Source organism: Pan paniscus, chromosome 18 (assembly GCF_029289425.2).
Source record: "Pan paniscus chromosome 18, NHGRI_mPanPan1-v2.0_pri, whole genome shotgun sequence".
Classification (NCBI taxonomy): domain Eukaryota; kingdom Metazoa; phylum Chordata; class Mammalia; order Primates; family Hominidae; genus Pan; species Pan paniscus.
The window spans coordinates 4,708,471-4,731,651 of NC_073267.2; the positions used below are offsets into that span (position 1 = coordinate 4,708,471).

Genomic DNA, 23,181 nt, shown 5'->3' on the forward strand with positions numbered 1-23,181 from the left:
TGAGACGGAGTCTCACTCTGTCACCCAGGCTGGAGTGCAGTGGCGCCATCTCGGCTCACTGCAAGCTCCGCCTCCCAGGTTCACACCATTCTCCTGCCTCAGCCTCCCAAGTAGCTGGGACTACAGGCACCCGCCACCACACCCAGCTAATTTTTTTTTTTTATATATTTAGTAGAGACGGGGTTTCACCGTGTTAGCCAGGGTGGTCTCAATCTCCTGACCTCGTGATCCACCCGCCTCGGCTTCCCAAAGTGCTGGGATTACAGGCGTGAGCCACCGCTCCCAGCAAATTTTTAATATATTTTATATATAAAAAATATAAAATATATATAGATATATATATAGATACATATAATATATATATCTATATTTTTTTTTGAGACAGAGTTTCGCTCTGTCGCCCAGGCTGTAATGCAGTGGCGCGATCTCAGCTCACTGCAATCTCCACCTCCCAGGCTTAAGCGATTCTCATGCTTCAGCCTACGAGTAGCTGGGACCACCGGCATGCACCACCACGCCCAGCTAATTTTTGTATTTTTGGTAGAGACGGGGTTTCGTCATGTTGGCCAGGCTGGTCAGCATTCTACAGACAACCTCATGTCACATCACACTACTCTCAGTTTCTATTTGTTTTGTTTTTTAACGGAGACAGGTTCTTGCTCTGTTTCGCAGGCTGGAGTGCAGTGGTGGGATGATGGCTCACTGCAGCCTCTACCTCCTAGGCTCAAGCGATCCTCCAACCTCAGCCACCTGAGTAGCTGGGACTACAGGCACATGCCACCACACCCAGCTAATTTTGTTGTTGTTGTTGTAGAGAGGAGGTCTCACTATGTTTCCCAGGCCAGTCTTGAACTCCTGTCCTCAAATGATCTTCCCACCTTGGCTTCCTAAAGTGTTAGGATTACAGGTGTGAGCCACCTAGCCCAGCCAGTTTGTTTTTCTAATGCTTTTTTATTGCCTTTACTTTCTTCTAAAGAAAAATGATCTGAGGTGAGAGGATCACTTGAGCCCAGGGGTTTGAGACTAGCCTGGGCAAGATGACAAGACCCCATCTCTCTAAAAAAAAACACTAAGCCTGGAGTGTAGTGGTGCCATCTCAGCTCACTGCAACCTCTGCCTCCTGGGTTCAAGCAATTCTCCTACCTCGGCCTCCCAAGTAGCTGGGATGACAGGCACCCTCCACAATGCCTGGCTAATTTCTGTATTTTTAGTAGAGACTGGGTTTCACCATGTTGACCAGGCTGGTCTTGAACTCATGATCTCAAGTGATCTGCCCACCTCGGCCTCCCAAAGTGCTAGGATTGCAGGCATGAGCCACCGCACCCAGCCAAAAAAAAAACCTTTTTTAATTAGCTGGGTGTGGTGATGTGCACCAGTAGTCCCAGCTACTTGGGAAGCTGAGCTGAGGCAGGAGGATCGTTAGAGGCCAGTAATTCAAGGCTGCAGTGAGCTGTGGTTGCATCACGTCACCCAGCCTGGGTGCAGCCTGGGTGACAGAGTGAGACCCTGTCTCAAAAAACCGCACAGACACCTTCTTTACTCCCCCAAACCCCACTTATTCACTCTGATGGCACACGGGTGATGAGCTCCCGTGTGTCAGGCACTGTGCTAAGTAGCTGGCCACCTGTTTCCCCACACGCATGGACTTTACATATGTATTTGCACACACCTTTTGCATATAACCATGTGTAACCCCCATGGATTCGGATGATACATCCACTTACCCTTAAAAATACTCCATTCATGCCCCTCACTTTATCTATGTTTATCCTGGTCCCGGATTGTGCTTTCTCCGTTTTCTGTTTCTGTTTCTCTACCATCTTAATGGCAGACAATGTGAAGATGGTGAGGCTTGTGAAACAGTACAATTTTGAGGCAGATTCTGGCATATTACTTAACATTTATTTTTAAAACAGTCCTCCTTCTTCCAGGCAAGAGCTCTGGATTTCTCCCGGGAAAGGGTGGAAGAGGGACGCAGGGTTGGGTGGGTGAACAGGAGTGGCCTTAGTTGGGTCATGTTGCTCAGTTGCTCAAAGACCACGGACTGCAGACTCTCCCTTTCTCCCCAGGGCCCAGTTTTTTCCCTTTCAAAACCTGCAAGATGGCTCACATCTCTAATCCCAACACTTTGGGAGGCTGAGGCAGGAGGATGGAATAAGGCCAGGAGTTTGAGACCAGCCTGGGCAACATAATGAAACCTCATCCCTACAAAAAAAAAAATGTTTTTTTCAATTAGTCAGACATGGTGGCATGTGCTTGTAGTCCCAGCTACTCAGAAGGCTGAAGCAGGAGGATTGCTTGAGCCCAGGAGGTTAAGGCTGCAATGAACTATGATCGCGCTACTACACTCCAGCCTGGGTGCCAGAGCGAGACCCTGTCTCAAAAAAAAAAAAATGGGTAGATGTGGTGGCTCAAGCCTGTAATCCCAGCACTTTGGGAGGCCGAGGCAGGCAGATCACTTGAGGTGAGGAGTACAAGATCAGCCTGGCCAACATGGTGAAACCCTATCTCTACCAAAAATACAAAAATGAGCCAAGCATGATGTTACGTGCCTGTAGTCCCAGCTACTCAGGAGGCTGAGGCAGGAGAATCACTTGAACCCGGGAGGCGGAGGTTGCAGTGAGCTGAGATGGCGCCACTGCACTCTAGCCTGGGCAACAATGCGAGACTCCATCTCAGAAAAAAAAAAAAAAAAAAAAATCGAAAACAACAGAAAACCAGCCGGGTGCAGTGACTCATGCCTGTAATCCCAGCACTTTGGGAGGCCAAGATGGGCAGATCACGAGGTCAGGAGATCGAGACCATCCTGGCTAACGCAGTGAAACCCCGTCTCTACTAAAAATACAAAAAATTAGCCGGGCGTGGTGGCGGGCGCCTGTATTCCCAGCTACTCGAAAGGCTGAGGCAGGAGAATGGCGTGAACCTAGGGGGCGGAGCTTGCAGTGAGCCGAGATTGCGCCAGTGCGCTCCAGCCTGGGAGACAGAGCGAGACTCCGTCTCAAAAACAGAAAAGAAAAGAAAAGAAAACAACAAAAAACCTGTTCTCAAGCAAGATGTGAAACTCCTTCGAAGACCCCAGAAGTAAAACAAAAATTAAACCACCTCTGCTCTGAAGAGGACACTAGAAACAGCAAAATGTGATAGAAAGGGCTCAGGGAGTCAAGGACGCGTTCAGGTTTCTCTAAAGACAGGTCCAAGCGGGAGGCTCACGTCCACACTTCGTGGAGGAGGAGAACACTTTCTGGTGAAGCCAAGGGGAGGTGGCAGCCTTACCATTCAGGAAACCTTTGTGCCCTCCTCCACTGGAGCCCTCAGTTATCTAAGGCAGCTGCGTGGATGCCCAGGGGAATGAGGCATTGAGGTGCCGAGGAGAGAGCAGTTCTTTAAGTTTCAGAGGACACCACGCCTTCCTGGGCGGCTGAGAGAGCAACTCAGCCTCAGTCCCAAAAAAGGTCCTGGGGCATCCAGCTAACACAAGGGTGGGCAATTTCTTAATTTCCAGTCTCTCCCCAAGGAACTTACACATGAGTTAACTCTACCAGATAAAAGGAGGATGAAGAGAGTAACCTAGCTGGAGACCATGAGAAAGCACGCGGTGTTAAAGAGAGATCGAACTTTATTGAGACTGATGAAATCAGAACCAAAAGAACACTGGAAAGGTTCAGCCACTGTCCAGGCACAGATCCTTCCAGACACTCCTCTTGGGGGAATCTCTGGATCGTTAAGTTTCCCCCAGTTCCTAATCCCCCACCCCAAAGAGTCAGAATTCTGCTTAAAGCCCCCTCCACGGAGCTGGCCAGAAACCAGACACTGAGCATCTGTACTGACTGATGGGCAGGCCTGTGAGCAGCAGAGACAAGAGAAATCAGAGAAGGAACATGAAAAGGAAAACATGACGGAAAGAAAAGCCCAAGGCAGGGAGAGCATGCTGATAACGCAGCCCCCTGAAAATATAAATATTGCATGAATGTATTAGCCTCATCCCAGCCATTTCCCCCAAAGCAGTGGTGACACCAACAGCTATGACAATGCCCACACAGTTGTGCATTTTTTTTTGTTTTTCCCCTGACTACACAGAAAAACACATCTGCCAAAGCAGCTCGCAGCATGGAGGAGCAGGCAGGGGAAAGTGGGAGGGCCCATCCCCCAAGAGGGCAGACAGTACAGAGATGAGGCGAGGGGTTCTGGGGTTTGCAGAGGGTGGTTAATGAGAAGAAAAGTCCAGGACAGATTCCATCTCATCAGCCCCTATCACAGGCTCCGTGGATGCCCCTTGCAGAACTCACTGTTCTTTCCTGGTCGACTCGTTCCTTGGAAACATTGTCCTGAGTGCCCTGGAACCTCGGGTGTTCTTGTGGAAGGGTCCAGGCCCTCCACAAAGCCAAACGCAACGGCCCCTGTGACAGCATGCACCAGAGTGATAACAATTCTGAGAACCGGGAATTCCTAACTCGAGGTTCTCCGCATAGACCTAACCTGACTGCCAATTGGCTTACCCTGCCTGACCTCAGAGTGCCTCTCCCTCTGCCTGCCTTTCCACTGTCCTTCTGGTCCAGGATGACTTCCTGGTGCTGAGCTGGTGCATCCTGACTCCTGCCTCGTGGGTAAGGCCCCCAGGACAGCTTGTTCCCAAGAGAAGCGGCTGGCTGTGCACAAAGGAGCCCCTCGAGGCAGCCCGGGCTGGGTCTCCTGGGCATGCACAGACTGTGCACCATGCACATTTCACCATCCAAAGGCTGCTTCTTCCCTGCAGGGCCTGCCCCTCTGCTCCCCACCACCTGCTGCGGAGCCGTGCATGCTAGCCTTGCAAGACTGTTACAAGTTCTCTACTCCCTAGAGTCTGTGTGATCTCCCTAATCTCTCTTGGACAACATACACACATATTCACGCTTATTGGTATTGAAGGCCCTGGCTTTCCTGCGGTGTGTTCAGTGGACATCTGCATCAAGGTCAGGCGGGAAGGTCAATGTTAAGCCTTGGTGGCCACCGACACCGAGTGGCTGGTGCTGGTTCTGACTCCTAGGAAACTGCTCCAAGTAAGTGTTGATGCATCAGGGAATGGAGAAGAAAGGAAAGGAAAAGCCATGGTGTGGGAACTGCAAAGGAGCAACTCCGCTGCCAAGTGTTTCCACAGGGGAGTTGTGGAAACAGCCTCCTCTGAAATTTGAGAGACTGGCGGCCTAAGGAAAAGGAGCAAGGTCTCCACTGTCCTCTCTGAAACCCAGCGCCTTTGGGATCTGAGTTTTCCAAGACATGCAATAGACAAAGACGCACTGCAAACCAATTAACCCTCTGAGCCCTTCCACGACCTTCACTACAGTCACTTCCAAGAGTAAATTACCTGGATACACCAACCAGTCCCCTCCTGGGTCCGATAAAGGGATCGAGCCCTCGAGCCAGGTTTGAGGAACACATCAGAGAAGTGGCAGTGGGGGAGGCAGATCCTTGTCCTTCCTGGGAACTCCTGTTCTTAGTTGTCGAGTGTCCTAAACCACTGCCCCACCCCTTGAGGAAACCAGGAGCAAGTCCGGGGGATTGGCTCAAAACCCAGGTGGAGGCCGGGTGCGGCAGCTCATGCCTGTAATCCCAGCACTTTGGGAGGCGGAGGCGGGTGGATCACTTGAGGTCAGGAGTTCGAGGCCAGCCTGGGCAACATGGTGAAGTCCCGTTTCTACTAAAAATACAAAAATTGGCTGGGCATGGTGGTAGGCCTATAATCTCAGCTACTCAGGAGGCTGAGGCAGGAGAATCGCTTGAACCCAGGAGGGGGAGGTTGCAGTGAGCTGAGATTGCACCACTGCACTCCAACCTGGCCGACAGAGCGAGACTCCGTCTCAAAAAAACAAAAACAAACCCAGGTATATTCAGACCCAAGAGACTATTCACTGTTGAAAGTCAACCCAAAGTTAAGAGGCAGCCGAGGGCTGGGGAACAAACGCGAGACTGTGAGTGTGGAAAGAAGCCAAAATGGACCTGACAATCTCTACGACTCAGGCCTTCGCTGTTTTCCCAGCTCACAGGGAACAAAGGAATTTCAGCTGCTTTTAGCTTATTTGACCCTCACTGATTTAAGATACACTAGAATTTAGCTGCTCTCTGTCCTTCCAAGACAGGACCCAGGAAAAGCAGGTGGAGGCTGACTTGCCTCAATCAGGCCTCCTCATTGAAGCAACAAGACAAGCACACAGGAATTCACAGTTTCCACTCTCCTCCCTAGACACACACACCTGCCCCGACCCCTGGCCTCAATGAACTCCCAACTCTCCACTGTGTAATAATTCCTGCCAGGGTGGCTCAAAGGGTTAATAAACCAGGACTTCTCAGACAGTTAGGACACAAGCTGATTCACCAACAGGAACCCAAGAACCGCTACACCACCTAGTGCTTCCTGTAGCGATTTTTTGGTGTTTCCCTACACCCTGTTTTGTCACAGTTGAGAGCCCCTGGATTCTTCCCGAGCCCGAGGCTACCCAGGAGGCCCGGAAGCTCCTGAGTGATGGCCCGCTCAATCTTCTCCAGAAAGCAACCTCCCATGTAGGAGCACTGCTGGGAGAGCAGTTTGAAACTGGAAATGGGATTGATGCCAAAGAAGTCCTTATAGGCCTCGCGGTTGGGAAGGTCAAATTTGCTGACATTGGTCTTTGCCAGGATGGTCTTGAAGATGTAGAATTTATCGGGATCTTCCACAATGTCCTTAAAGACCAGTTCTCCATCACTGAAGAAGGTCATTTTGTCCTTGTAAGTCTGCAGGTAGCGGTCAACCAGGAGGGCGTGGATGCGGACCCGGATGGCGTGCTGGCGGATGAAGGCAATCTTGTTCTCCAGTCTGTTCTCGATCACCTGATTCAGGTCTTCTAGGAGGGAGATCTCTTCTTGGAGGAACAGTTCCTGATGGGTGTCCGGCTTATACTCTTGTGGCCAGAAGGAGCTGACGTAAACCCTTGGGGGCTCTGTGACATTGATGAGAGGGGCCAAGCTCCAGAAGAGGGCCCCGTAAACCCGCATGAGCATTTGGGTGGCCAGATTGTCAGCCTTGTTCAGGATGATCCTTATCTGGGATTCACGCCCCTTCAACTGGCGGAAGAGCATCTCCAGCTCTAGACCCACATCCAGCTTTGTTGGGTCAAAGACGACAAAGATGAGGTCAGCTCTGTCGATGAACCACTGGCACACGTCGTTGAAGGGGTAGCCTTTGGGAGACAGAAGTGAGAAGTCAAACTGAGTAGGCCTCCCTCAAAGCCCGTGCACCTCCTTTCAGAACTAAACCATTCTGGGGGTTGAAAGAAGGAACAGCGCTACGGATTTTCTGGGTTTCTACAGACTATTAAAAAATCAATTGCATATCTCCTGTCCCTTGCCAATCTTCAACCAAGAACAGCCTGATCCTTCTTTTTCTTGTTGGTTTGTTTTTTGAGACAGGGTCTCACTCTGTCACCCAGGCTGGAGTGCAGTGGCATGATTATAGCTCACTGCAGCCTCAACCTCCCGGGTTTAAGAATCCTCCCACCTCAGCCTCCCAAAGTGCTGGGGTAATAGGCATGAGCCACCATGCCCCACCTGATCATTGTTTTAATCTACTGTGAAATCCAAGTTTCCGAGAAAGCTAAATACCTGTTCAAAATGGAGATTGTCCTATTGTCTAAAAGGATCTGGGGCAATGGCAAAGATGCTGAGGGAGAGAAATGAGGAATTAGAAGAACATGAAAGAATGAATGCATTATTTAGGGGGAAGGAATGTGGGCTTGGCATTGAGACCTGGACTAGAATTTGAGCTTTGCCCCTGGCGAGCTGTATATTAAATGCCTCTAAGCTCTACCTTTTTAGCTCCAAAATGACAAGAAGAACAATATCAACATCTGAACTGATATAAAGATTACCATGTTGCTGTAAATATAGGACAGCACCTAAAATTCCAGTCATACAGCTGGTGCAGAATACATTTTAATTCCATTAGCTTCTTATTTCCTAGTTTTCTTTGCAAATAAGAAAACTGAGGAGATGAGGACTACCTGTCTTAAAAACATTGAAATCTTTTTTTTTTTTTTACAATAATGTATAAAATTATCCAATGTGTAGTAGGGGTACAATTTACTATTATAATTATTAACATTATTAACATTACTAATAATACTACTAATGTCATTATACCATAATAATATAATTAAATATACTATATTATTACTAATATTACTACTAATATTATTAATTGCTTCTAATATTACTGCTAATATCATTACTACAAGATCTATTTATAACCACATTTGGAGTTGTAACCATAAACTGAGATCCACCGTCTGCTCACACATTCCTGCACTGCCCTGTTCAGGACTCACTGCAGACAGCCTTGCCTCATGGCAGGACTCAGTGGCCTACTCCATAGCCACATGCCTGGTGGATCTGGCTTCTAGTCCTGTGGCCTGGTTGTCAGCCTTGTTCATTAAATACATTCACACTGTTGCACAACCATCATGGCCATCCCTCTCTGGAACTTATTCATCTTCCCAAATTGAAAACTCTGTACCCATTAACAGTAACTGCCCATCTCCCCTTCCCCCCAGCCCCTGGTTAAAACCACTCTGGTTTCTGTCTTTCTGATTTTGCCTACTCTCATGTAAGTGAAGTCAGACAGTAGCATTCCCCTGCTACCTGAGGGCAAGTAGGGCTTTGAAGAAGCCTGCTAAAGGCTTATGGGGAAGCAACCCTGGAAAAGCAGAAACCAGGAATAGGAGGAGTTGAGGGTCAGGTTCAACCTACAGCAGGCCCAGGAGCACCAAACCCAATTTAGCCAGAAGTCAAATATACTGGTACTGGGATCCAATTAGTCCAGGCCCTTGGCTACACAGGACACACAGGGCCTCCCAAAGACAACTGAGCCCCAACTTGAACCTCTCAGAGCTGCTTGCAGAGAGGACTAGGCCCCCACTTTGGAAAATATTGCCGTCTCCAAACCAAATCAGTCCTTGGGGAGGTAGGAGCACCAGGCACTCCAAAACCCAGATGGCATCGCAGTGACGACAAGAAGGGTGGAAGTTAAGAATGCCTCTCCTGGTCTTAGGCAACACTGGGCACACTTCCTCTCCCTGCCTGCCTACCACCCACTGTCAAAAGTAGTTTTCTTTTCTTCCTTTTTTTTTTTTCTGAGACAGAGTCTTGCTGTGTCACTAAGGCTGGAGTGCAGTAGCATGACCACAGCTCACTGCAGCCTTGACCTCCTGGGCTCAAGCAATCCTCCCAACTCAGCCTCCCAAGTAGCTGGGACTACAGTCATGTGCCACCATGCCAACCTAATTTTTATATTTTTTGTAGAGGCGGGGTTTTGCCATGTTGTCCAAGCTGGTCTAGAACACCTGGGCTTAAGTGATCCACCTGCCTTGGCCTCCCAGAGTGCTGGGATTACAGGTGTGAGCCACTGTGCCCAGCCTTATTTATTCATTTATTTATATAAGATAGGGTCTCACTCTTGCCCAGGCTGGAGTACAGTGGCACGATTACGGCTCATTGCAGCCTCAACTTCCTCAGCTCAAGCAATCTTCCCACCTCAGCCTCCTGAGTAGCTAGGACCATAGGCACATACCACCATGCCTGGCTATCGTTTAAATTTTTTTGTAGAGATGAGGTCTCACTATGTTGCTCAGGCTGGTCTTGAACCTCTGGCCTCAAGGGATCCTCCTGTCTTGGTCTCCCAAAGAGTTGGGATCACAGGCATGAGCCATCATGCCTGGCCAAAAATAATTTTTTGAAACAGAGCTTACACTGTTCAGAAATGAGGGCTAAATTACCTCTTTCTTGCTGCTTGCGGTTCTCGATGATGCCTGGTGTATCCACAAAAGTGACCCTCTCCAGAAGTTTGTGGGGAACCTCAATGCCAATCAGCTTCTCTAGGAAATTCTGGCCAAACTTCTCAAGGGGTGAGAAGGAGCGGGCGCTGTCAGCAGCCATGACGATGCCCTCGATGGTTTTGAGCTTAGGCCCATGCATGAGGACCGTGAACTCAGAGGTGGTGGGTTCAGCGCCTGGGCACACGGGGTGAGAGGTGAAGGAATACATGATCTCTGTGAAACAGACCTACTGAGAAGCATGTGTATATGCCTGGTGTCACAGGGAGACTTTTGCAACAGAATTGGATATGTTTGCTAAGCTATTGGGGCTTTCTTTTAATTGTGGTAAAACATACATAACATAAAATTTACGTTTTTCTTCTTTTTGAGATGGAGTCTTGCTCTGTCACCCAGGCTGGAAAGCAGTGGTACAATCTCAGCTCACTGCAGCCTCCATCTCCCAGGTTCAAGCGATTCTCCCACCTCAGCCTCCCGAGTAGCTGGGATTACAGGCACTCGCCACCATGCCTGGCTAATTTTTGTATTTTTAGTAGAGACAGAGTTTCACCGTGTTGGCCAGGCAGGTCTCGAACTTCTGACCTTAATGATCTGCCCACCTTGGCCTCCCGAAGTGCTGGGATTACAGGTGTGGGCCACTGCTCCTGGCCTAAATTTACCATTTTAATCATTTTAAAGCATGCAGTTCAGTGGCATTAAGCACATTCACCCTGTTGTGCAACCATCGCCACCATCCAGGTCCAGAATGTTTTTATCTTCCCAACTGAAAACTCTGTATCCATTAAACAGTCATTCCCCATTCCCTCTTCCCCCAGTCCCTGGTTACAACCACTCTGGCGTCTCTCTCTCTGATTTTGCCTTCTTTATTATTATTTTTTTTTTTCCTTTTTGGAGCAGAGTCTCACTCTATCGCCCAGGCTGGAGTGCAGTGGCATGATCTCAGCTCACTGCAACCTCCGCCCCCAGGTTCAAGCGATTCTCCTGCCTCAGCCTCCCAAGTAGCTGGGATTACAGGTGCCCAGCACCATGCCCAGCTAATTTTTGTATTTTTAGTAGAGACAAGGTTTCACCATCTTGGCCAGGCTGGTCTTGAACTCCTGACCTTGTGATCAACCCACCTCGGCCTCCCAAAGTGCTGGGATTACAGGCGTGAGCCACCGCGCCCAGCCGCCTACTGTCATATAAGTGAAATCAGACAGTATTTGTCCTCTTGTGTCTGTCTTCTTTCTTTTAGCATAATGTCTTCGTGGTTCATCCATGTAGCAGATATCAGAATTTCATTCCTTTTTAAGGCTGAATAATAATTTATGTATGAACAGACCACATTTTCTTGATCCTTTCATCCACTGATGAACATTTGACTGGTTTCCACGTTTTGGCTATTGTGAATAATGCTGCTATGGACATTGGTGCAGATGTCTTTTTTGTTTTCTGTTTTTTCCAAATTTTCTTTTTTTTTTTTTTTTTTTTTTGTGAGACAGAGTCTCACTCTGTCGCCCAGGCTGGAGTGCAGTGGCGCGATTTTGGCTCACTGCAACCTCTGCCTCCTGGGTTCAAGCAATTCCACTGCCTCAGCCTCCCAAGTAGCTGGGACTACAGGCACCCGCCACCACACCCAGCTAATTTTTTGTATTTTTAGTAGAGACGGGGTTTCACCATGTTGGCCAGGCTGGTCTCAAACTCCTGACCTCAGGTCATCCTCCTGCCTCAGCCTCCCAAAGTGCTGGGATTACAGGCATAAAGCCACCATGCACAGCCTTTTTCAAATTTTGTATTTTAACACCTGCATGTGGCATAACTTTTCTTTCCTTTTTTTTTTTTTTTTTTTTGAGACGGAGTCTCCCTCTGTCACCCAGGCTGGAGTGCAGTGGCACAATCTCAGCTCACTACAATCTCTGCCTTCTAGGTTCAAGCAATTCTCATGTCTCAAGTTCCTGAGTAGCTGGGATTACAGGAACGTGTCACCATGCTTAGCTAATTTTTGTATTTTTTTTTTTAGTAGAGATGGGTTTTTGCCATGTTGGCCAGGCTGGTCTCAAACTGATGGCCTCAAGTGATCCACTGCCTTGGCCTCCCAAAGTGCTGGGATTACAGGCATGAGTCATAATGTCCGGCCAGTGATTCAAATTTTCATGGTGCTTTTACATACAACATTCAAATCCCAACAATCACACAAGAATATTGATTACCTGTATAGAGCTGATAGCGAGTATTTTCCAGCCCAAGGAGGTAGTTTATCATGGTAGATTTACCAACACTCCACGGTCCCAGGAACAGTACCATGGGCTTGGAGGTAATCTCTCCATCTGTGGGCAACAGGAAGTAGAGATGGAATAAAACTAACAAAAGTTCACACAAGGGGTATGGCACCGTACTCCAAAGCATCTCACCATCCATCCAATTGAGTTGTGGAATTCTCCATGAATCAGACGTGTGTAGCCCCCAGTGGCGCTTGTCTTGCTACGTAAGTGTGATCAGCCAGTAAAAAGACACAGAAGTCACTTTTGGGCCCTGCCCAGATCCTTGGCACATCTGCCCCCACCACAAGAAGGATCTCAGTGAATTCAACAAACCCTGACTCCGAACTCACTCTGGGTGAGGTCTCCTGGTTAAATCTGGAGGAGAAAAGCCCATAGAGAAAGGAGGACGGAGCTTCCACATGGAGAGAATCTGGGTTGAGAATGGAAGATGGATGTGGAGCAGCTTGTATAATCTTGGGTGGTCTGGACTCAGACCCTTCCTGTCTCCAGCCTCTGCAGCTCTCCTCTCCTCCAGCCTGGGGCTCCCCAAATTCCCAATACAGCCTGATCCTGGACTCTGAGGCCAGTGTCTCTCTCTCTCTTTCTGTCCTCTTTTGTTTAGAATCAGGGTCTCCGTTGCCCAGGCTGAAATGCAGTGGTGCAATTGTGCCCCACTACAATTACTGGGCTCAAGCAATCCTCCCACTTCAGCCTCCCAAGTAGTAGCTAGGACTACAGGCATGCACCACTATGCCCAGCAAATTTAAAAAATTTTTTTTGTAGAGATGGGGTCTTGCAACGTTGCTCAGGCTGGTCTCAAACTTCTGGGCTCAAGCAATCTTCTCACTTGGCTCCCCAAAATGCTGGGATTACAGGTATGAACCATTGCACTTACCCTCTTCTAGGGCCACTCTCAAACACTAGCCTCTAAAGTCCATGACAAATTTGCCAGTGCCCAAAACCAAACAATGAACTGGCAATTCTTGGGTCCTGCATCCAATGTCCTTCCGAAGGCCATGTTGGGGAGATGACCCTGCAAGGGCCACTCCAGGTGGGTCCCTAAGAGGAAAAATAGAATGCTCTCGTGCTTTCAAATCCAGCGGACAGGGAGGGAAGGGGAGAGGCTTTCAACGTGGGGTGTGGTCAGTCTTATTGCAGATTTTCAGGCCTCAGCTTTTCCAGCTCTTCTCTGGACTACAGCACAGAGGGCCAGCCCTGCATAACTTAGCACTGAAGTTCTCCAGACTCATCTCCCTGAGGCCAGGAGGCCACCCTAAAAACACTAGGCCCTCCCCTTTTGTTTCATTTATTTATCATGATTTTAATTTATTTAATTTCTTGGTTCAAAGATCAGGAATATAAAAAGGTAAACAGTGAAAAGTCTCCCATCTCCGTCCCAGTCTGCCTCAGCCCTAACACCCCCTGGAATAGGTAACCACTGCTGACTTCTTACATGTTATTTTAGACATTTTAATGCATATATAAGCAATATTTGTAGCTATCATATTCCCCATCTTTTTTTTTTTTTTTTTGAGACAGGGTCTCGCTCTGTCGCCCAAACCAGAGTGCAGTGGTGTGATCATAGCTCATATAGCCTCAACCTCCCAGGCTCAAGCGATCCTCCCACCTCAACCTCCTGAGTAGCTGAGACTACAGGCATGTACCACCAAGCCCAGCTCATTTTTGTATTTAGAGTAGAGATGGGGTCTTGCCATGTTGCCTAGGCTGGTCTCCAACTCCTGGGCTCAAGAGATCCACCCACCTCGGCCTCCCAAAGTGCTTCTATTACAGGCATGAGCCCGGCACCCAGCCCTTCCCCATCTTCTTTTTTTTTTTTTTTTTTGTTTGTTTGTTTGAGACAGAGTCTTGCTCTGTTCCCCAGGCTAGAGTGCAGTGGCACAATTTCAGCTCACTGCAGCCTCTGCCTCCTGGGTTCAAGCCATTCTCCTGCCTCAGCCTCCCAAGCAGCTGGGACCACAGGTGCATGCCACCATGTCTGGCTAATTTTTGTATTTTTAGTAGAGATGGGGTTTTACCATGTTGCCCAGGCTGGTCTCGAACTCTTGACCTCAAGTGATCCACCTGCCTCGGCTTCCCAAAGTGCTGGGATTACAGGCGTGAGCCCCCACACCCAGCCCCCATCTTTTTATAGAGAGCGGTGCCGTATGCTTCCTCTTCTGTATCTTGCCTTCGGATGCTCTGGTCTTCCTTCTCCGAGGCTAAAGCTCAGTCCTAACCAGGTGGTGTCTTATACATGGCAGGCACATGTACGTTGCCTGAAAGCAACGCCATGGCCCTGCCCCATCCCTCCCTGTCTGTGAATACACAGGAGACACTCACATCTCTGTGGAAGTCAAGCCCTGGCTGGGGGCCAGGAAGGGATAAGGAGGCTGAGAGGGTGGCAGGAATCCCCAGTTACAGCCACAGAGATGTCACAGTCTCTTAACACCGGCCCAGGCGACACCAAGGAGAGCCCTAGATGTTCCCGTTCTCCGAGACAAACCACAAACAGGGCCCTTTCCTGGTGCTGTGGTTTCGGCTCCTCACAGCAGGGGGCACCGCTGGCCTATACAGGAGGTGGGAGGTGAGCCTGGGAGAGGTTACAAGGAAGCTGGCCAGAGACTAGGAGTTAAGAGCCAAGTCCAAAAGGTGAGTGCAGGGGCCAGGAAGCGGGCCCTCCCTGCAGAGCGCCATGCCCTGGGGACTCTGGAGCTCCTGGCCCTGCTGCTGTACACACAAGTTTCCTAGGAGGCCAAGCCTCAGGGTCTTAGGGCCAAGAGAGAAAGAGAAACCCTTCGGGAGGCTCTGCAAGCTCATACCAATAGCTGTGCATCCACTACAAAGGGGGGCGATAACTGGCTCCTAGGCTACAAAAAATAGTACAGGTAGCTGTGGAACAGGGTATTCCCTGCTTCCAGCTGTGTGATCCTGGGTAACCCAGCACGTCTCTGGGCCTCAGGTTCCCCTCTGTAGAGCAGGAAGAATACAAACCCTATTACACCCTGGCCACTTACAGCCATCCAGAGCATCAAATGAGATCATATAAAAACAGCCAAATTAACACAGGGAAAGATTTCTAATCTCATTCAAAAAACAATAAGATACCACTGCTAAATTTTTTAAAGATGAGTAACATTTTTAAATCGCATTGCTGTTGGGAAACAAGGACTCTCATCTACTGTTATTGTGAGTACAAATTGGTATCATGGGAGACAATATGGCAACAACTAGCAAAATGTTTAATTCCAGGGTTCCAATTTTTTTTTTTTTTTTTTTTTTTTTTTTTTGAGACAGGGTCTCACTCTGTCGCCCAGGCTGGAGTGCACTGGTGCAATCTCAGTTTACTGCAATCTCTGCCTCCAAGGCTCAAATGATCCTCCTGCCTCAGCCTCCCGAGTAGCTGGGACCACAGGCACATGCCACCATGTCCAGCTATTTTTTTCTTTTTTTGAGATGGAGTCTTGCTCTGTCACCCAGGCTGGAGTGCAGTGGCACAATCTCGGCTCACTGCAACCTCTGCCTCCCCCGTTCAAGTGATTCTCGTACCTCAGCTTCCCTAGTAGCTGGGATTATAGGCACCCACCACCACACCCAGCCAATTTTTGGATTTTTAGTAGAGGCAGGGTTTTGCCGTGTTGGCCAGGCTGGTCTCAAACTCCTGGCCTCAAGGGATCTGCTCGCCTCAGCCTCCCAAAGTGCTGGGACTATAGGTGTGAGCCACCGTGCCCGGCCATCGGATTGTTTTTAAAAGTGCTATGAGCCATCACGCTGGGCCCAATTTTTGTGTGTGTGTTTTGTTTGTTTGTTTGTTTGTTTGTTTTGAGATGGAGTCTTGCTCTGTTACCCAGGCTGGAGTGCAGTGGCACAATCTCAGCTCACTGCAACCTCTACCTCCCGGGTTCAAGCAATTCTGTTGCCTCACCCTCCTGAGTAGCTAGGATTACAGCCGCCAGCCACCATGCAGGGCTAATTTTTGTATTTTTAATAGAGACGGGGTTTCACCATGTTGGCTGGGCTGGTCTCGAACTCCTGACCTCATGATCTGCCCACCTTGGCCTCCCGAAGTGCTGGGATTACAGGTGTGAGTCACCATGCCCGCCCCTAATTTTTGTATTTTTTGTAGAAATGGGGTCTGACTATGTTTCCCAGGCTGGTCTCAAACTCCTGGGCTCAAGCCATCCTCCCACCTCTGCCTCCCAAAGTACTGAGATTACAGGCGTGAGCCACCAGGAGGGTGCTGGTTTTCCAGAGCATGGCGTGGTCACACAGGGGAAGAGCACACAGCTGTCAGACGGAAGGAGGGAGGTTTCCACACACACAGCTCACCTAACGGGATCCCATGTTTGTAAAAACAAAAAACGACATCCATCTATGTGCTCACACATGAAGAGGAAATGCTTGGAAGTCTTCACTATAACGATGGGTTTCTCTGGGAGTCAAATTAAAGAAGTTGGAGGTCGGCCGGGAGCGGTGGCTCACGCTTGTAATCCCAGCACTTTGGAGGCCGAAGCGGGCAGATCACGAGGTCCGCAGACAGAGACCATCCTGGCTAACATGGTGAAACCCCATCTCTACTAAAAATACAAAAAATTGGCCAGGCGTGGTGGCAGGTGCCTGTAGTCCCAGCTATTCGGGAGGCTGAGGCAGAAGAATGGCATGAACCTGGGAGGCAGAGCTTGCAGTGAGCCGAGATTGCACCACTGCACTCCAGTATGAGTGACAGAGCGAGACTCCATCTCAAAAAAAAAAAAAGCTGGAGGTCAAGAATATAATTTTTATTTTTCAACGTATACTATTCTGCACTATTTGAATTTTTTGCAACAAGTGTGTCTTATTTTTATTATTTTGAAAATCAATTTTGTAAAGAATCCAGGCCCAAGGGAAGCAGAGGGGAAGGGCAATAGCAGGAGGGGAAGGAACGGAGTGATCAGAGGACTCAGGCACCACCCATGAGTAGACAGGGGGCACCTGTGGCCTCTGGAGCACAGGAGGGATTGAAATAGGCATCATCGCCTTTGAAAACTCAAATGTGCATGACTGAAGCATAAAGGCTTAAAACTAAAATGCATCTGTAACACCCTGGTAAAGCATCGCGCTGTGCTGGTGAAAGGGTAGTTCCGTGATGGAGGTGTCGTCCTTTCCAACTCCCAGGGGGAGCCCAGACCCAGACCCACAAGTCCTCGCACACATCATGAATGAGCTCCTGAACCTGTGTGGGTACCAGGAGAGTCCAGGCTGGTCAGCTGTGTGGCCCCGCCGACAGGCCTGCGCCGTACCTGTAATCTCAAGCCCTACTTGTTATCTCAAGCCCTACCTGTGATCTCATGCTGCCGGAGCTCATTGTACTTGTAGGACTGCTCCAGAGGCTTGATGGATGAGTGGTAGATCTTCCGAAGCCGCTGCAGCACCGCTGGAGACAGAGAGGGCCGGGGGAAGAGCATCACGCAGGTGCGATCCAGGCAGCTCCTCCACTGTGGAGGGGCCTCACCACCCAGGGCAGCTCCACCCCTGCCTGGTGGGCAGCAAGTGCTGTTTGCAGCCCAGCGACTGCGCAATGTATTTGCATTTGGGGAGCTGGCCCACATCTCAACCCGCAGAAACCTCCAAATGAAAAGGCATTCTCCTACCCACCCCCAAAGCTTCCTGAACTGTTTGGTTATTTTATTTTATTATTTATTTATTTATTTAGAGAAAGGATCTTGCTCTGTCACCCAGGCTGGAGTGCAGTGGTGCAATCATAGCTCACTGCAGCCTCTAACTCCTGGGCTCATGTGATCCACCCACCTCACCCTCCCAAAGTGCTGGAATTACAGACATAAGCCACTGTGCCCGGCCTGAGCTGTTTTTTTAAAACCTCTCTCCTCCTTCCTCACCTCAGTAGTGTGTCTGAAACCTTGTCTCGGCCTGCTGCCTCACTGCAAGCCCTTTCTTTGGTGGATGAGAATTCCATCTCTGTTGCCCACCTCTGTGTGTGCTCCCTGAGGCTTAGAAGGCAAAGAGGCCCAGCACCCAGCAGGCGCGCAGAACGGCACCCTGGCCCTGGCGTTGGCCTGTCAGTGTACTCCCAGACACTCCCGGGAGGGGTGGGGTCAGATAACCCAGGTGGCCTCTTTCTAAGAGGAAGCTCCCTGCTGGGAGCCCACAGTGGGAAGGCCTATGGGGTGACGAGTCAGGCTAGCGAGACTCTACCCCTCGATCCGCCACCCTCTAGCCGTGGGCCAGGAGCAAATCGCTGCTAGCCTGAGCTCCAGTTAGGTGGCTCATTGATTAAGAGGAGACAAGCCCTGCTGCAATCCTTGGGTTTCAAAGATAAAATGAAACAGCACACATGAAACGGCTTTATAAACTAAAAATCACAGCGAAGGAGATGGCATCAGCACAGCATGAGGCTGCACTGGATTCGCCCACACCAGGCCGTCTACTTGCATGGCCCTTCCTCCTCTGTGCCCACCTGGAACCCCAAGGCTTGGACCTTGCTCACAGAGGCTCCTCCACGAAGCCTCCCACCTTCAGGGCTCTCCTCTTCCCCAACGTCCCCTCCGGCCTCCAAGATACAGCCCCGGCCTCTAAGATACAACCCCGGCCTCCAAGATACAGCCCCGGCACGCCCTGGCTCTCAGGAGCCTCCAGGAGTCTGCCCGGGCCCTGGCGGCCGGGCTCTCCCAGCCCTGGGCATATCTCCCCCTCTGGTTACCAGAGTAGTCATCAGATGGCTTGTCCTCATTCAGCATGAGGGTCTTCTCGATGTGGGAGCGGTCCCTCAATGGGGCTTCTTCATTTGCATCCTCCGTCTCTTCTGTAGAGAGAAGCAGACAGCCAAGTGAGAGCAAAGCTAACAGCCAGCTGAGCTCTGGGCCCCGGCACAGCAGACGAGGGCTGGGCCTCGAGCAGGGGCTCAGCAGGGTCTTGCCAAGTTACACTGGACTGAGCTCTGCCTTTAGGAAGGAATTTGATCATCCAGACTCTATGAAGTTCCATGTGTAGTGTATTCGCATTCGGGGAGCTGGTCCACAGCTCAACCTGCAGAAACCTTCTTATCTATTTATTTCATATATTCAACAAATATGCATTGAACACCTTCGCCACGCCAGGCACTGAGCATCATGCTGGGAATACAGTGGTGCCCAAAACAGGCACAACTCCTTAGGCAGCTGCTCTTAGTCCAGTGGAGTCAGAGATGATAGTCTTTAAAGTAACGCTAGGGCCGAGTGCAGTGGCTCACACCTGTAATCCTAACACTTTAGGAGGCCCAGATGGGAGGATCACTGGAGCCCAAAAGTTGGAGACCAGCCTAGGCAACATAGCAAGACCCCATCTCTACCAAAAGAAAACTTTCCAAGCAGTGGTGCACACCCATAGTCTCGGCTCAGGAAGCTGAGACAGGAGGATTCTCTCAGCTCAGGAAGCTGAGACAGGAGGATTCTCTCAGCTCAGGAAGCTGAGACAGGAGGATTCTCTCAGCTCAGGAAGCTGAGACAGGAAGATTCTCTCAGCTCAGGAGGTCAAGGCTGCAGTGAGCCATGATCACCCCACTGCACTCCAGCCTAGGTCACAGAGCAAGACCCTATCTTAAAAAATTAAAAAATTAAAACATCAAACATCTCAGGAGGCTTTAGGGGTAGGTAGGAGAATGCCTTTTGGCTTGAACTCCAGCCTGGGCAAAAGAGGAAGACCCTGTCTCAAAAACAATAAAAATAATTAATAAAATGTAATCATTACAGATGCTGAGGTGGCCACAGAAGGAAACATTCTGAAAGCTAAGTGGGGCTCAGGAGTGTGCCTGCACCAGTGGTCTCAGCAGCATGGTCAGAGAAGGCCTCCCCAGGTGTCTGCTGGGGGAGTGAGTTAGGTGACCAGTGGAGAGAAGCGCTCTGCAAAAGCCCCAGACAAGCCTTATTTAGCAAGAAGCAGGAGAAGGGGTGTCTGGCTGCAGCTGGGGAGGCCTGGGTGCTGGGGAGCTGCTGAGGTCCTCAGGGCTGACCGGGCAGGACCTTCCACAGGGCTTTGGGTTTCATCCCAAGAGCAATGGGAGCCAGTGAGGGGCTCTAGGCAGGCAGCCTAGCGTGATAGTGCATGCCTGTAGTCCCAGCTACTCAGGAGGCTGAGGTGGGAGGATCGCTTGAGCACTTGAGCTCAGGAGTTAGAAGCTGCAGTGAGCTATGACTGCACGACTGCACCCCAGCCTGGGTGACAGAGTGAGACCTTGTCTCAAAAAAAAAAAAAAAGTATGTAAATTAATTCAACGAAGCCTGTGGGGAAGCCATCTTGGAGAGTAAAGATTTGACCTCGACCTCTACCCTGAAAGCCCCACTCCTGGTCTAAGTCCATGTACTAAGCAGATGCAGCCATGAAGGTGCCTGACCGACCCTCGTATTGGCTGCAATTCTCACACTGCCCAAGAGCTTAGCCCGGCCCTTCCCCCTCTGCTCCTGGCCCCCAGCCCTTTGAGGGCAGCTTTGGCTGCTTTAGGTGGGCACTTGAGAGTCAACAGCGGTCACAGCCTGAGTTCTCATCTCATGATCCTGACCCCTCAGTCCTGGTTCTGCAATGCTTCCTACAGCCTAGTCTTCAAGGGGAGACCCCAGTCCTAGCCCACTAAGGGAATCACCAGGGAAGTTCCCAACCCACCCCCATCCATTCCCTGCACGTCCCTCCACCCGCTGGCCCCGGGGCACCAATCATTCCATTAGCTCGCTGCTCCTTTAGGCTGAGGCACTGGCATGGGCTATGGCGCATCAGGGACCCTAAGGGGAGGTTCTGGGGCCCCTGACTCGGAAGTACCAGGGCCCCTCTGACCCCTCTCACTGGCCCCTCCAAGCTGGAGGCCAGTGGCCAATGCACAGCCTGAAGCCACCTCCCCGGGCCGGGACCGTGAAAAGGGCCTGCCACTCTCTGCCACCTTCTGTCCCTGCCTGTCCCCTACACACAAGACTTCCAGGGAGAATGCAGCTGCCCAAGGGACGGGGTTGCTGTTAGGGAATTAATTCCTACCCTGGGCAACAATGATGGGACTCTCCCTCCCCTGATGTCCCTCCTCGGGCTCCTCTGCCTTCATATCCAGGGTCTCACTGCCCATGGACTCTGTATTCAATTCCTCCGGGCCAGGCTGGGCCCCTCTGTCCCTGTGACTTGTGGTTCCTGTGGCTTCCGGAAGCTCTGCACCTTCCTGGGGTTCCCTGGCTTCCTGGGGCTCCCTGGCTTCCTGGGGATCCCCACCTTCCTGGGGCTCCCCGCCTTCCTGTGGCGCTCCACCTTCCTGGGGCTCCTCGGCTTCCTGGGGATCCCCGCCTTCCTGGGACTCCTCAGCTTCCTGCAGATCCCCGCCTTCCTGGGGCTCCCTGGCTTCCTGGGGCTCCCCAGCCTCCTGGGGCTCCGTGGCCTCCTCGGAGGCGCCCTCTGCTTCTTCTGAGCTAGCCCCATCGCCGCTGTCCTCTTCGGACTCCTCTTCGGAGGGAACTCCTCCTTCTTCCTCGCTTCCACTTCCATCACCACTTTCCTCTTCAGAGGAGGCTTCATCTGCGTCCTCCTCAGTCATCTCTGGGGCCTGGCTCTCCTCAGTGTCCCCTGCCTTAACGCTTTGGGCGCCCCCAGGCTCTGCACTGGCCTCTGCAGCTGGGCCGGGCTCCCCCTGGTCCTCGGTGCCCTCACTGGCTTGTGTGTCAATATCTGGCTCCGACTCTCCCCCAACAGCCGCGACGTCAGGGGCTCCCTCTGGCACTGCAGGCTCCTCGCCAGGCCCAGGGCTGCCCTCGGCCTCTGCGTTCAGTGGGCCGACCCCATCACCCTCTGAGTGAGGAGAGGCCCCCTCTGCCTTTGGCTCTGCTGTCCCTGCCACTGCTCCCTGCACCAGGCTGTCCCCTTGGACCTCCTGGACTTCCTCGGGCAGTTCATGGCCCCCAGCCTGTCCTCCTGCCTCTCCACTGGCAGTTCCCTCCGTGGGGAGCCCAAGCCCAGTCTCCTCCTCTCCTTGTCCCTCTCCAGAACTGGGCTCCGGCCACTCCTCTTCCACAGGCCCCTTGGCCCCTCCTGGAGGGAGGGCGCCTGCCACTGGTGGGCCATTCTTTTCCTCCCCAGGCCCCGCAGCTTCCCTGTCGTCCCTTTCCCCAGGTGGAGGTGACTCTGTGGCTGAGGCATTGGAGAGGCTGGCTTCAGGATCGGGGCCCGGGCTGGCGGCAGACGCGGGGGTCTTCTCGGGGCTCTCGGCCTCCCTGCCATCTGGGTAGTGAAGGAGCAGTTTCTTGTCTTGAGGGGCTGTGTCTGCATAAAGCGCCCTTTCTTTCTCCTCTAGACTTGCGTCTCCAGCAGAGAAATGATTCTCCAACAAATTGCCAACATCTTCTGTGCCACCCGATGCGGAGACTTGCAGTTCTAAATGATTAGAACATGATTGGTCAGTTTCACAGGGTTGGCACCGGCTCTGTTTCTCAAGAGTCTACAATAACCTAGCTCCCGTCTTCTGGGATGTGGTGTTGGCCTGGTGTGCAGTGTTACGCCCACCAACCTGGGTCTTCAGGACTACCTCGTGCGTAGCGAGCAGAACAGGTGTTATTCTGCCTCCCTCCCAAGATGTGGAAACTGTGGATCAGGGAGTTAAAGGACTGACCCGTTGTCCATCACTAACGAAGTGAGCAGCTGTGCTAACCCGAGAACCGCCCCCCCATCGCGACCCTGGCCCTGACCTTCAAGCTTCCGGGCTTGGTCCTGATGACTGTATATGGAGGGAAAGTTGGGCAAGCCCTTCCAGTCCCTCAACCTTGCTCACGGGCATGTGCAGCCGGGCTCAACCTTGGAGATGCTTCCAAGAAGGGACAAATGCTTGTGCATCCCACCTCATGGCAGTTCCTACCGTCATTAACCAGCAGGCTTTTAATACTGCTCTCAGCGAAGGAGTGAAAACAGGTGTTTGCAGGCCGGATAATCTTAGGTTACACAGCACAGTGCTTAAGGGATTACTTGCGGCTCTCAACCTTATTAAGTCACACATCTAACCCTGTCCCAGTAAGGGCAGGCATTTGCTGGCCTCCCTACCTTAGATTAGAGGGTACATGGCCTGAGGAGGAGATATCCAAAACAGGCCGGGCCTGGCTTCCCGAAGGCTCTGGCCA

At 51.1% G+C, this 23,181-nt stretch overlaps 1 protein-coding gene across 1 annotated transcript in view; it reads right to left on the reverse strand.

The window, feature by feature from the left end:
* Nucleotides 1-1,841: 1,841 nt before the first annotated feature.
* SRL (sarcalumenin) overlaps nt 1,842-23,181 on the reverse strand; it is a 69,796-nt gene continuing 48,456 nt past the window's right edge. The window contains exons 2-6 of the mRNA XM_055100815.2: nt 18,771-18,872; nt 17,391-17,486; nt 12,026-12,142; nt 9,780-10,013; nt 1,842-7,190 (exon numbers count right to left, since the gene is read on the reverse strand). Of these exons, the coding sequence (XP_054956790.1) occupies nt 6,379-7,190; nt 9,780-10,013; nt 12,026-12,142; nt 17,391-17,486; nt 18,771-18,872 (1,361 nt within the window). The 3' untranslated portion in view covers nt 1,842-6,378. The remainder of the gene's footprint in view (nt 7,191-9,779; nt 10,014-12,025; nt 12,143-17,390; nt 17,487-18,770; nt 18,873-23,181) is intronic.